This window comes from Haemaphysalis longicornis, unplaced genomic scaffold (assembly GCF_048455015.1).
Source record: "Haemaphysalis longicornis isolate Haplotype H1 unplaced genomic scaffold, Haemaphysalis longicornis Haplotype H1 scaffold_2, whole genome shotgun sequence".
Lineage (NCBI taxonomy): Eukaryota > Metazoa > Arthropoda > Arachnida > Ixodida > Ixodidae > Haemaphysalis > Haemaphysalis longicornis.
The window spans coordinates 67,111,340-67,125,524 of NW_027526295.1; the positions used below are offsets into that span (position 1 = coordinate 67,111,340).

Genomic DNA, 14,185 nt, shown 5'->3' on the forward strand with positions numbered 1-14,185 from the left:
CTTTGATGTTCTTCGTTTTCCTGATGTACTGGCAAGGCCGTTGTTTAAGGGAACACAGGAGCTGGTGAGAGCACAATAAGTCACCTGGTACAGTTCTGGACTATGTGTGCTGTTTTGTGAATATTTTGTCATTTCGGTTGTGGTGCCCGAACTAAACATTATCACCCCGAAAATTTAAGTACTGGGTAAATTTGGGTTTTAAACTGCAAACTATAGTGGTGTGCTAGGGGATAGCTTAGATTACATGAGCACCTCTCGTGCGTGGGTGTTATCGTTTTTTGCCTCTGTCAGAGCAGTTGTCGCAGCCTGCTGTTTTAATGCTTTCCTAGGACAAGTTGCACGACAGACAGTATTGATGAATACCGCAGTCTCTGGATTTGTTAAAAGATAAATAGTAATTTTCTCCGTCTTATGAACTGTAAACGGATTATGTGCCACCACATCGCATGCCCGTTAGGGACAACTGCAACAATGTATTCAAGAGGAAACGCTGTCAAAAAATTTGGTTGACAATTACGATACTCCCTAATGCGAAATTTGTGCGCATCTAAACTGAGGCTTAGGAAGCGAACGCACATCATCGCTGAGGCAGCACTCACTCGTGGGTTCGCATGACGGCAGTGAATATGAGCCTCTGCGTAGGCGGCGCGAAGTGCATCTCGAAAAAGAGACCGCGAACTGCATCTTAGGAAGTGAACACACATCATCATCACGCACACGCCTCCCCCTCGCCCTTCCTTCAAGCGTTGCACAGACCAGCGTATCGTGCGGGCACAGCATACTGCCCTCCCCTGAACCTTTTCGTCACACTTTCCTCCACAGTTTTTCTTCTGTCGTTGATCACTCAATTACAATGCCATCGCCATGCCCGTGGACGTCGCCATCGTCACCGCCAAACTGCAGTAGCGGGGGCCAAAGTTCTGTGTACTAAAACATGTAGCTCCTTGTCAAGGCTAACAAAAAACACTTTGCAAAAGCTCACATACTTTTTTTCATACCAGCTTGTTGTTTAACATCTGTGTGAAACAAAATAGCATAGTGCACAGCATGGCAGGTTCTTTATTTTTCTAGGTGCTCTGAAGAAAACAGTTTCAGCTGTGACCTCTGTTGCCTTTCATTCAAAGGGGCTCCTAACCACACCTCAGCTTGTAGGATGGCCCTAAGTCGCCATTACCATTCACAGTAAGAATGGACACATCAGATGACATGCTTTAAGCAAATGGATTTTGATTAATGCCAGTAGAGCAAGCAATGTGGCAGCTGATAGCAATGCAACTGTCTGTAAGTGCCGACTTTGGGCCAGCCTTTAGCAGAACAGGCACTGCTGTGTCTGGCTCTATACTCGGTTACAACTCAAGAACGGCACCACCTCATGTAGTGTATCACACCGCCAAAGCGCCGGACCCGTGACGTCAGTGCGTGCGCATTTTGAAAGGGGTTTGCTATGAATGCGTGATATCGTCTGTCTTGTCTCACGTAGTTTGTTTGTCGTCACTTGAGTCGTTTATAAGCATATTAAGTCCAAAAAATCACGGGAACGGCTCATGCCATGTTCAAAATATTCCCAGTAATGCTCTACTTTCACCATGCGGAGAAACATCCGGCTACGGTGATAAGGCACAGCGGCAACACTTCCGGTTGCCAGAGGTAGTGAAGGAGAAGTGGGATGTCTACCGTGGAAAAAAACTAGAAGTGCAGAAAATGGTGCAAGCAAAGATCAAGCAGAAAAGCGAACAATGGATGGCAGAAATACGGAAGAAGGACAAAAGCGCATCCAAGAAGTTTTGGAACCATGTAAAATCACTAAGCTCAAAAAACGATAACCATCAAAAATTCCTGATTGATGAGGAGGGGGAACATTTAGAAGGAGAGCACGTGTTGGCGCATATTCATCGAGTGATTAGTGAGAAGTTTAGGACAATAGTGGTAGGGAAACCTGCACCGATAACATCAGCGCCACAAAAGACTGCGGAAAGGGAAATAAGTTTGAGCAACCTTGATTGGAAAAAAGCAGAGCAAAAGGTTTCCCCGCAGACAGCAGTGGGCCCGGACGGAATACCAGTGCAACTGATAAACTTGCTTGGACCTAAAAGTAAAAAATCGTTTATGAGGGCAATAGATAAGGTGATAGAAACCAAACAAATGCCCGAGAACTGGGTAGAAAGTAGGATTAATTTAATATATAAAGGCAGACGAGACAAAGCCAGTATTGATTCATATAGACCACTCACAGTAACGACAGTGGTGTATAGATTCGTAATGCAGGCGATAAAATCAGAAATTCAAGCATGGATGGAAGAAAATGAAATACTTGGGGAACTGCAGAATGGATTTAGACAAGACAGGCGACTGGATGACAATCTGTTCGTGATAACGCAATGCATTGAAATTGCGAAAGCACAGAATAGACCACTATGGATTACGTTCTTGGACATTAAAGGGGCATATGACAACGTAAACAGAGAACGGCTGTGGAGAATGCTGAAACTCCAGGGATTAGATGATGAGTTGGTACAGTTCCTTATAGCAATCTATAAAGACAATAGAGTGCACCTTACTTGGGAAGGACAGAAATGCGCCCAGCAGGTCAACATCCATCGGGGACTGAAACAGGGATGCCCTTTGAGTCCAATACTGTTCATGCTTTACATGGCAGGGTTAGAAAAGAAACTGGAAGAAAGTCAAGTAGGGTTTAGCCTAACCCATATGCTGCAAGGCGAAGTGGTACAACAGCATATTCCGGGAATGTTATACGCAGACGACATTGTTCTTTTAGCTGATAACCAAACCGATATGCAGCGGCTAATAAATATTTGTGGCCAGGAAGCCACTGCCCTCGGATTAAATTTCAGTGCAGAAAAATCAGAAATAATGGTTTTCACTGACGCTACCACTGACGTAGTGTCTATCCAGCAAGGCGAATTACCTAGAGTGAAGGAATATAAATATTTGGGAGTGTGGATAAACGAAGGGGTTAACTACTTAAGTACTCACGAGGAGCAACTTAAGGTTAAGGGAAAGCGAAATGCAGCTATAATGAAGCATAGAGCTCTGTGGGGGTATAACAAATATGAAGTAGTAAGAGGAATGTGGAAAAGAGTAATGGTTCCGGGTCTCACGTTTGCGAATGCTGTACTCTGCTTAAAATCAGACGTTCTATCAGGCCTTGAAGTAAACCAGAGAACGGTAGGACGTTTGGCCTTAGGCGCGCATGAAAAAACAACCAACGAAGCAGTTCAGGGAGATATGGGCTGGGCGTCGTTTGAAGTTGGAGAAGCTCAGAGTAAAATATGCTTTGAGATGAGGTTGAGGGCAATGGATCAACGAAGGTGGGCAGCTAAGGTTTTTAGGTACCTATACTTGAAAAGCGTGGACACGCAGTGGTTAAGAAAGACTAGAAGGCTAACGATGAAATATGGAAAGAACAGTGGGGAATCCAAAACAGCCAAGGTAACCAAAAAAGAGGCAAGGCAGATTGAAACGAATAAATGGAGGGAAAAAATGGAAGCTAAAACGTCGTTAGAGATGTACAGGGCTGAGAAGATGAACATCAGGAAGGAAAATTTCTACGATAATTCCCAGGGCAGTGCTTTGCTTTTTGAGGCTAGAGCAAGTTGCCTGCGAACTAAGAGTTTTGTGGGGAAGTATTCACAAAATGATGGGGTATGCGTGGTCTGCGGAAAAGAAACAGAAACTATGCGGCACATCGTGTTAGAATGTGAGGGTATCCATCCAAATCTACATGAAGGGAATATTGGGCTTTCAGAAGCTCTAGGATTTAAGGGTATCACAGAGGAAGTTAACTTCAAGGCTGTCGAGGGGACGAAAAGAAGATTAGAATGCTGGTGGACGAAAAGCAGAGAGGGGAATATTGCCTAGGACAGTTACCACCTGTAACAGAAAAAAAAGTATTTTGTGCCTAATAAGCTTTTTGTGCCTGCCCTAAGCAGCGCTAGTATTGAACCAAAAGTTTAAAACATAGGTATATTAGTCCTTTTTGGTATGATGACATGTCATCACCCCGATACAAAGGGGAAACCAATAGAAATCATCATCGGTGCCGTTCTTAAGTTGTCACCGAGTATAGCTGCGATTGTGCCAGCATTTCACAGTTTGGCGGGAAGCACACCAAGACAAGACCTGCTTTCTCTCTGCTTTGGTGTCAAGGGGGGGTGCCGATGTCTTGGCCAGGGAAAGAAGGTGTTGGAACAGGGCCATGCGGTCCGTGGATGAAAAGAACTCCCTCCTTGTCGAGCTCACAAGACAGCCCCCAACTTGTGCTGCTTACATTTGGTACGCTGACATTCTTTTTGTGGTTTGGATAACAGTGTTCCGAGACTGGTAAGTTCGAGCCTAATATTAGAAGTGCATATTAGCTCTGAAGTTGAAGAGTACAACAACAAAAAAAAAAGCCCTGTGTGGCAGGCTCTATAAAAGTTGGCACCGGGTAGTTTTAAACATTTGTTGGTTGCAAGATAGAGAGCATGGCCTTCAATTATATGGATAAGGTTAGACAAGCACAGGTTAGACAAGCTTTCTGCATTGAAAGTATGCAAGAAAATTGACCAAAATGGGAAGTAAACAGTATGATTAGGTGCGCACGGGATTGAAGTTAGTATTTGGGTGCAGTCCCGTGGTTTGCGACGTGACCAGCCTTCTGACCTGTTGCTTGTCTTGTGTGCTGCAGCTGTCGGGCTCGTCGCCGGGGCTGGTGTCGCGCCTGCTGCACCCGACGCCCGAGCAGGGCGTGGAGGCCCTGGACCAGCAGCTGCAGGCACTGGACGCAGAGATCCAGGAAGCCACACGCCACAAAGGGTGGGTGGGCATCTCTGCGCTCGCACGCGCACGTGGCAGGTGGTTCCTTGCAAATTCACTTTTACTGTGGGCGTTCTACCGCTGGCAGGGCTTTTTCCGATCTGTTCAGGTGCAGAGACAAGCCTAAAAGTACAAACGAGATCAACTTCCAGGATTCTCCCTGCCCTTGTGTCACTGCGGCACTGTTTTCTGCAGACACCTGTACATTGAGCTCATTAGTAGTACAGCAGAAACCTATGGGGCAGAAACTTGGAGGCTCACTAAAAGGGTGACAACTCGCTGAGCAATGGAACAGGAGATGATAGGTGTAACATTAAAGGACAAGAAGAGAGCGGGGTGGGTCAGGGAACAAACGCGTGTTAAGGACATATTAGTAGAAATTAAGAGGAAGAAATGGGCATGGGCAGGGCATGTAATGCAAAGGCAAGATAACTGTTGGTCATTAAGGGTAACAGAGTGGATCCCTAGGGAAGGCAAGCGTGGAAGGGGGCAGCAGAAAGTTAGGTGGGCAGATAAGATAAAGAAGTTTGCGGGGGTAAATTGGTTGTAGGGTTAGCACAGGACGGGAATAATTGTAAATTAATGGGAGAGGCCTTTGCCCTGCAGTGGGCGTACACAGGATGATGATGATGATGATGATGATGATGATGATGATGATGATGATGATGATGAGGAGGAGGAGGAGGAGGAGGAGGAGGAGGAGGAGGAGGAGGAGGAGGAGGAGGAGGAGTGCAGCTATCGTATTGGTGTGTAGGCACACTGTTTCATGCGGAGACATAAACAGATGGGAAGAACAAGAACAGACGAGCTGAAGTGCAGGGTATCGTGTTTATTTTCAAGGATTGTATATGACATAAAACATATAAAGCAAACACACAAAAATACCTTACTAATAAATGCAAGACGTGACAGGGCATTTACTCATGGTGCAGGAAGCTAATTTCATGGGCCGAAAGCCGGATTGAGGGGATGCTAACCCACTGTCCCGCCACCCCTGACACCATTGTGAAAGCTTCAAGCACTTTGCGTGTTATCTTGTCTTTGGAGCGGAACAAGCCATCGGGAGCAATCCTAAGGATCTCTTTAGCAGGACCACCACAAGTCCCCATTCCCTTCCCAATGGGCTCATGCCCTGCTGGAAGGCTCGTATGATGGAGGTGGACAGGATCTGCTTCTATGGGCATTTCCCTCATAGCTGGAGATCATTCTCTCCCACAGCGCGCAACCCACTGAGTTTCCAGCGGGAGCCATTTTTGGGAGCCTCCAATTACAAGAAGATGAGGCCATGGGTGACGTGGCTGTAGTGCGTGTTGGCTCAAGTGGAACATTTGCTTGTAGAAAGGTTATGTAAGCCGGAAAGAAGCTCCTTGTCGGCACAGTGGCATTAATGTAGAACCACGGGCCATTACTTGTTGGCGATGCTTGCAGCAAGGTCGTATCAGCCGCTAGCAAGCATTCAGAACCCATGCCATGTTCATCTTTGCAGGGAGTGTGCCAACAAGGCCATGGAAGAGATAGCCGCATTCGAGGAACAGAAGGCGTCCGATCTTCAACGTGCACTGGAGATCTTCGTACGGACCAACCTCAGGCTCTGCAGAGAGGTACTTCCACAGCAATCCAATCCGATCCAATCCTCTCCTGATTAACCCTAACCCACACCACACATGAGCACGAAATGAGCCAGTCACCAGCTCGTAGGTGTTGTCAGCTTGTCTGAAGGCAGATGACGTGGGGAGAATATTCGAGGACAGCACTTGGCTCTTGGTAGATTTTTTTTTTACAGAAGTTGCCAATAGAGAAAAGTGAGGGGCCTAGAAAAATAGAGCAGGTGATAGTGAAAATCGTGGATACTCGAGTGCTGTCCATATCCATAGCTCCTGGTCAAGCTGGCACTTTAACGAGCATTGTGAAGAAGTCAAGGTTCGCTGTGTCTTCCTATCAGCAGCACATTTTGGTTCTCTAAGAGCTTCTTGTCACTGCAAGACAAGAAAAGGTGGTGGGCTGGGTGGAGCTTTTGAATTTTGTAGAGGAGGCTTCCACAACTGGCACCATGCATTAAAATTAGACAGATTAAACTCTCTGGCAATCGAGTGAATTACTGCAACATGTCGAGGTGTTACAGGTCATTGCACCATGTTTTCTTCTAACTCGTAATGATTAGCTATGATGAAATATTAAATTAACTTTTTTTTTAGGAAACCTAGCCAAAGTTTCTCAGCTTTGGTGCCATTCCTTACGCATATACATAGGTGGACAAAGCTTTATGGCTTGCATGGGGGATGCCTGGCATCGTTGAAGGATTTGAGCCTTTGCATTTGCATTTCGCAACAGAATTTCACTTAGAACTTGGTGGGATTACCTGCTGTTGTGGCTCAGTGGCTCACTGAGCCCATGATCGAGGGTTCCATTGCAGCCGCGGTGGCTGACTTTCACTGATGGAGGCAAAAAGCAAAAACGCCCATGTGTTCGAGATTTCGGCGCATGTCAAAGATTTCCAGGTGCTCAAAATTAATCTGGAGCCTTCCACTAAGGCGCGCCTCATATCCCTGGTGTAGCCTTGGCGCGTTAAACCGCATAATGAATCAACTTGTCTGGATTGTGCTGGCCAGTAGCGCTATTTGGAGGGCAGATGTACTTGCCGTAATTTGTAGTGCGGCACCAGGCCAGCCCACGTGATGCACTGTGCAGCAGGAATGCTCGTCGACCACCGGAATAAAGGCGGTCACCCCTCTCGCAGTCTGCCGCCATCTGGGAGAGAGTGTACCAGTGCTTCAAGGAGATGTCCCACCTCGAAGACGCACCTGGTGCTGGGGACAAATTGCCAGGTGCAGCCAACCGGGACGTCGCCGACCAGGGCGTTGCCGACAGGGATGTGGCCAGCCAAAATGTCGGCAACAGCCAGGATTTGCCACCCAACGAGGGTGTGAGGGACAACAGCACACCCACCACAGAGAGCACAGCAGCACAGTGAGCACGCAGTCATTTTAGGAGGTGCCTTTTTTTATCCCACCAGGCCATGCACAGTCATATGTCAGTCTTTCATTGTCAGTCATGTTTGCAGAATAAAGTCCCATTACGGTGCACGGATGGTCTCCACGTCTGTGCTTGCACGAATCCACGTGCATGCAGGCAGATGCACACTGGCTTTTCAAGAAACTAAGGCATGCTATCTGAAGGGCGTTGAATAAAAAATTACGAGGACGCCAAAGCACTCCTTATGATGTAGTGAATGCGAAGGGATTAGTGTCCTCTTGCCGAATGGATATGCCAGTATTGTGAGTGCCGCCAAAGCACCCTGGCGTGAGAGAGAGGAGACCTTTTAATGAGCACGATAATGGGAGTGGAGTCCCAGTGCTGGAATCCATGTGTCGCCGTAGCCGTCTCCACCCGTGTCACCAGGAGAGTCTGGTCCTCCATTCAACAGCTCATCGACAGTGTCTCCCACTTATCAGGAAAAGAACGGGCGGAGAGGGATGGCAGGGCTGGGTTGTGTGCGCGTTTCAGGAGTATACATCGCATGTTGCCTAATTGTTGGCAACATTGAGCAGTGTACTGTGTGGGGAAAATCGATGCATTTGGACTGGGTCTGTCCATTTGGACGTGTCTGTTTGTAGTGGTAGGAGTGTGATTTCCTGATTTTTGCTGAGGGTTGGGTGAGGACTGGGGAATTTCTGTTTAATGGTTCGGTAAAATTTCGTCCTGGAATGGTGTCGGAGCCGCAGTGACCATAGGGGCTCGGTTGCTTAGTTCAAAAGCCTGTTTCTCTGGGGACTGCTGGGCCGCTCGGTGAGGAAATGGTGTGTAAACCCCGTACCTGCGTGGTCAGGTGTCTTTGTCACCCTCCTTACTTTGTGTCACTTTTAAAGACGAGCCTAGACACGAGAATTTTACTCTGTCACTTGATTCAGCCAGAAATGGTACTCCATGAGTGGGGTCACTGCTGGGTTGTTGAATCACAAAGAATTGGGGGGTAAGCAAATGGTGAGGGCAGGAGGAAGAAGAGGGAGAAGAGGATGGACAGCGAAGGACTTGGAAGGGTGTAGGGAAGGAGTGGAGGGGGACGAGGAAGAAGAATAGTGACAGGGGAAGAAAGTGTGGTGGAAGTGGGATGTGGATGAGGGGAAGTGGGTTAAAAAGGGGCAGAGGGGGGAAAGGGATAAGTAAGGAGTGCAGCAGAAAGGGGGGGCTTGGAAGGGAATGGATAGGGGCTCTGCAATTGGAGGGAGAACATGAGAGGGATGGGGAGAGTGCACGCGGAGGGAGAAGAGGCCGAACAAACTAATGGAGGTGGGGGACTAGAGTGGTCAGGCGGACAAGTGGGAGTGAAGTAAATAAAAATATGAGGGAGAGGAAGGAAATGTGTGGTCGCGAAAGAAATTCATGGATTACTCTGGATTACTGGATTACTCTGGATTAATGTGGAAAGCACAGTGAAGAGGAGAATTGGTGATGAGGTTTGAGAAGTGTAGTAGAAGAGTGCAAAGGAAGAAGTGGGATTGGGTGCAAAAAAAAGGGGAGGATTGAAAAGTGTAGGAGCGAGAAACAGGAGTTGGAAGGGAATGAAGTGGGAGGGAAGAAGTGGTAAACATAATTGGCGATGGGGTTGAGCAGAGGGAAAGCAAGTTGCTGGAGTGCACGGTACAGCAGGAGAGGCTGGAAGATAAGAGGCAGGAGAGGGGGGGGGGGGGGAATTCAGGCCCATTCTGCCCTCTGGATGTGGATGACCAGTGGAGCTGTAAAGTCATTGTAACTTTTAAACAAACAACAGTCGCAGTGGCCTCATTCTTGCTGTGACATGCACTGACTGGCATGCTCGCAACCACGCACAATCTTAAATGATGCCGAATCGATGCACGTATTGGTCGGTTGGCCACGGGATGGTATTGGCCATCCTGTATTGGCCACGTATTGGCCACAGAATGGTCGGTTCGCCCAGGTTGGTGTGGCATCACGAGCCAAACGATCCAGCACAAAATGCGCAATCCCCTCCCTTTTAGTCCCAACACATCCGCAACCACAGGAGTAATGTCATCACAGCCAACCAAGCACTTTTTAAGTGTTCTTACATTTTTCGCCTCGGACTGACGACCTACCCGTACTGCAACAACTCTTCTTCTGCAGAAACTGTTGAACTATTTTATTGGAATGTTGTGTGGCCTACTTTGCACCAAGGTCCTGTTTTTTTTTAACGTATTAAATACCTAGTACAAGGGCTGTGTCATGAAGTGCCCCGAGCGCGGGAAAAACAAGAAGAAATCGCGGGGAAAAGACGCAGAAAGCACGCGACTGGCAGATTGAAGAGAAAGAAGCGAAGATCCGAAATGGGCTGGAGACAAGGCAGGCGAGAAAGAAGAGGAACGAGGCTCGGGGTTCGAGAAAGGTCAAGAAGCGATCAAGGGAACGAGCGGATTGTCTACCCCGAGGTAGCCTGGCGGACCAGCGGCAGTCGAGCGGACTGTGGGTACGCCGATCCTGAGAAGACCCTGCGCTTCAGTGACAGTCGCCCGGACTGCGGGAGCGCTACCCCAAGCACGGCCCGTGTTCCCGTGGACCAGCTTTCTCGCCAAGTCGTCATGACGCCGTGACTGTTCTCGAATGCCGGGGCCACGCCGTGTCAACGACAACGACCGCCAGTGGTAATCACCTTCGACTGGAGCTTCGACTCGCCGCCGCTCCTGCCGCCGCCAAAACTGTGAGGCCCCTTGTGAAATTTCCCGCGGGCTAGGACTCGGACTGTTCTTGTGCGAGAGGGTGTTCGCGTGCTACGCCGGACTTCACGACATCTTTATTCATTTTTTTTCTCCTTCCTTCCCTACCTTTTTATTTTCTTGATAAATATTTCCGTTGTTGCAACATGGTCACCTGCCTCGTCACTTGTGAGCCGCTCGCTCCCACTACGGCCCTGAACCTGCCATAACATCACAGGCTGGTAACTCCAAAGACTATACCACGACTATGGACTTGCCCCTCAAAGCAGCGTCATGCTCTACAAAAGTTTGTTTTCCTATTCGGAGGACATTGGTCACCATTTAAAATTCTGCATTCTGTGGCACAATCTGAAAAATAGTCCGTGGAGCACATCAAGCCACGCCAGTGTTTTTTTCTTTCTGCCTACCTCTGCCTAGGGCCTTTTTTTCCTACATTCCCGATTCCTAGCAGAGACACATGCTCGCGATTGCAAACGCCGGAAACCTCTCTTCTTTTTTTAATAAAGAGCCTACTCTCTCTTTCTCTCTCTGAATCTGAAAGCATTCATGTCCGATTGAACGGCTGAGGCTTTTTACTTCTGCCCCACATTCTCAAAGGGCTCTGCTCTTTTGCCGCTTGGCGTGATTTGCCTCACAATGCACTTACACTTTACACTTTCGAATGGCTTTCATCCGTCTCTTGAATGTCACGCCACTTCTTGTTCCCCTTCAGCTATAAAGCACGTGCAACAGAACGGTTTGCGCTTCAGAGGCACGTGGAGCCTCCGGAGTTTTGATGCAAGGACATCAAAAAAGGCATGGGAACGTAGGCTATACTGCAAAAAGTGTGATGCAAGATGGCAGGGTTGGGAAAGAAAATGGTGAGGTTTACAAGTAGGGATGTGTAAACGGAAACAAAGATGACAGAATAAAGAGGAGGGGTGGTGGAGAGAGGAATTGGAGGATATCGGGGGAGGCTGAGGGAGGAGTAAGGAGATGAAGCGAGGGCGACGGGTAGAGGGGAGAGGCGGAAGCTAAGATGCGGGAAAGATGTGAGGGGTAGTAAGGTGAAGAAATTGGAAGACCAGACGGAAGAAAAAGATTGGAGGAGTTTGAAAGGTTGGGATGAAAGGGCAAGAATCAGAGAGGATCAATACCAGGGGAGAAAGAAGAGATGGTGAGGGGAGTGTTACTGAAGGAAGACAGGATGGCTAACATTGAGTCAGGAGTAGCAGGATAGGCAAATGGTGGAGTGGACGGAATGAGCAGGAGGAAAGGAGGCAGCATTGCTTTGCAGGCGCTGTGTCTTGTGACGTCATTTGCTGGAAAGGCAGCAGATATGCAGCTAACTTTATGTTCTATTCATTATTGCAACGAAGCCTTGGCAAATTTTTCTTGCCAGGCATATAGAAATAAAGTGACACTAAAGTAAATCTGTCAAGCTCCCGTTTTGACTGTCAAGCTCCCACGTAGACTGGCTCAAACACACACACTTTTCATCATTTATCTGGGCGGCTGGGCGGTATTTATATTATAAAGCCTGAAAGAAGAAAAACTACCATGCGCGGTTTGCGGCGGCCGCACCAACTAACAGCAGTGACGTCAGTAAAAGGTACTACGTGACTGGACGATGTCCAAGATCAGCATTCAAACAAGTTTCGGTTCTGTAAAACAACATGCTTGGCGTCTGACGTTATCGTTGGATGGGCATTCTCGATATCTCAGTAATCGACATACCACGCTTCTGCCATGTTGTCGGCTGTAAAATGCGTCAGATAAGCCTCAGATGCGTTAGATATGTATCAAAATAAGAGGAGCGCTTCTCGGCCATCAGAAGCAGCGCACAGCTTGGCATGCAGTGCCAACAACCTCATACAGAACTGACCAATGAGCAATTTCTATCAAGGTTTTGAAAATACGTATGCAGGAATTCTCTCAAGCCGTTGCGAGAGCATGAGGTCGTAGAGAAGACTGTGGCTGTAGAGTTAGATCAGGGTGGCTGCGGCCCACAAAACTATTGCAGAAGAAGCAGGTAATTTAGGTTACCTTTTGCCGTGAACTTAGCACGTAGACTGGCTCAAACACACACACTTGTCTTAAAAGTTTTAATATCCTATTCAATTCCAAGTATGACAAAATAACCACCAATACAAGTGCTACAGGGTAAAATTAAGCCAAATGAATCACTTAGTTACAAAAACATTTTTCAAATATGTTACTATGTAAATTGGGCAAAATTAAGCGAACTTTTACTTTTAAGGAATCCTGGAGATCGTAGGTGTATTCTGATACATCAATGCTGTTTTTCTGTGATGCTTAATGATCCTATTTCCCAAGGAAGACATCATATGCAGTCCATTTTGACATCTTTCAAGGAGTGGAACCATAACCTGCATCGCAATTCGCCAATGCTTTAGCCCATCTTAGTGTTGGTTGCTGAACCCTGTGCTTAGCCCTTTCAGGGTCACGGACGTACATATACGTTCCTTGCAAACATCTTCAAAATGGCCAATAACTTATATGTACGTCATCGCTTGTATGTTTAAAAAGCGCACCTTTTTCTCCAATTTTTCTTGCTCGGCATGTGCTGTCACACTGCGGAAATACGTCAAATTATTTTCTTGCGCTGATGGCTTTTCTTTTTATTTTTTTATGATTTACTTCAGTGGCGCGCGGGCGATCGCTTGCGCATCCGGTAACGAGGGGGCGCGCTGGGTATCGCCCACCTAGATTTCCTGTATATCGCGTAGCGCAAGAGTTGCGCGTCTGATTGCCACATGCCGCGGGTTCCAGTTCGACAGAAAGCCCGCTTTCAGTGCTGCCCACAGTCAGTTCTACTCAACTGGACATCGGCGGTTGTGGAAGCGGCAGCGGCGCCGCTCATCTGATAAGCGGTCCAATATCGTACGCCAGTTTTAAATGCAAAGCATCTCTTAGTCGATCCTCCGACGTCCGGCGTCCGCACCTCTCCTCCTCTCCACAACAGCTGTGATAACGCCGCTCTCTCTCCCCTCCTCCTCTCCACTCCGTCTGCTCTGCAAATAGGCCCGTCCGCTCTCCGCTAAGTTGCTTCTTCGGTACTGCGCCGTCCGATGACTGCAAATGGACGCCAACGATTCCGTCAGCGAACTGGCTGGCACACCTTCAACCAGCGCCAGCCACCACACTGTCAGAACCGCGAGCACCTCCGAAGACAAGGCTGCACAGAGGAGAGCTCGCGACGCCGAACGGAAATGGCAGCGTCGAGCAGCGGATTCCTCGCTTCGAGAACGAGAAGCCACTTTGAAACGCCAGCGGCGAGTAGCTGATCCAGATGGCGTTCGGCAACGTGACAACGCTTCGAAACGCTAGCGTCGAACAGTGGATTCCGCGCTTCGAGAGCGAGAAGCTGCAAAACGTTCCCCACTACTCGATAAATTAAGAAGACATTTAATATGCTACCACACGTGTCTTTACTCTAACAACCAATGAACACGCTACTACTCCAGGGCTTTGCATCCCCTCAGGGTTCCCACGTGGGCAGTAGGTGTAATTTTTTTGCCCGGCCACTCCTCCTCGCCGCTGCCGCTGGCGCGGCGGCCCGGCGGCAGCTCCTTCACACTAGCGTCACTACACACGAGAAGGGTGGCTTTCCCGCACGACCTGGAACTCAAGATGGGGGATGGACTCGCAACTCTGCTCTC

General features: G+C 48.2%; 1 protein-coding gene across 1 annotated transcript in view; it reads left to right on the forward strand.

Annotated features, from left to right (window-relative positions):
- LOC144168963 (sorting nexin-4-like) overlaps positions 1-7,898 on the forward strand; it is a 38,374-nt gene extending 30,476 nt beyond the window's left edge. Inside the window, exons 9-11 of the mRNA XM_077697965.1 lie at positions 4,688-4,815; positions 6,302-6,416; positions 7,553-7,898. Of these exons, the coding sequence (XP_077554091.1) occupies positions 4,688-4,815; positions 6,302-6,416; positions 7,553-7,786 (477 nt within the window). The 3' untranslated portion in view covers positions 7,787-7,898. The remainder of the gene's footprint in view (positions 1-4,687; positions 4,816-6,301; positions 6,417-7,552) is intronic.
- Positions 7,899-14,185: the final 6,287 nt, after the last annotated feature.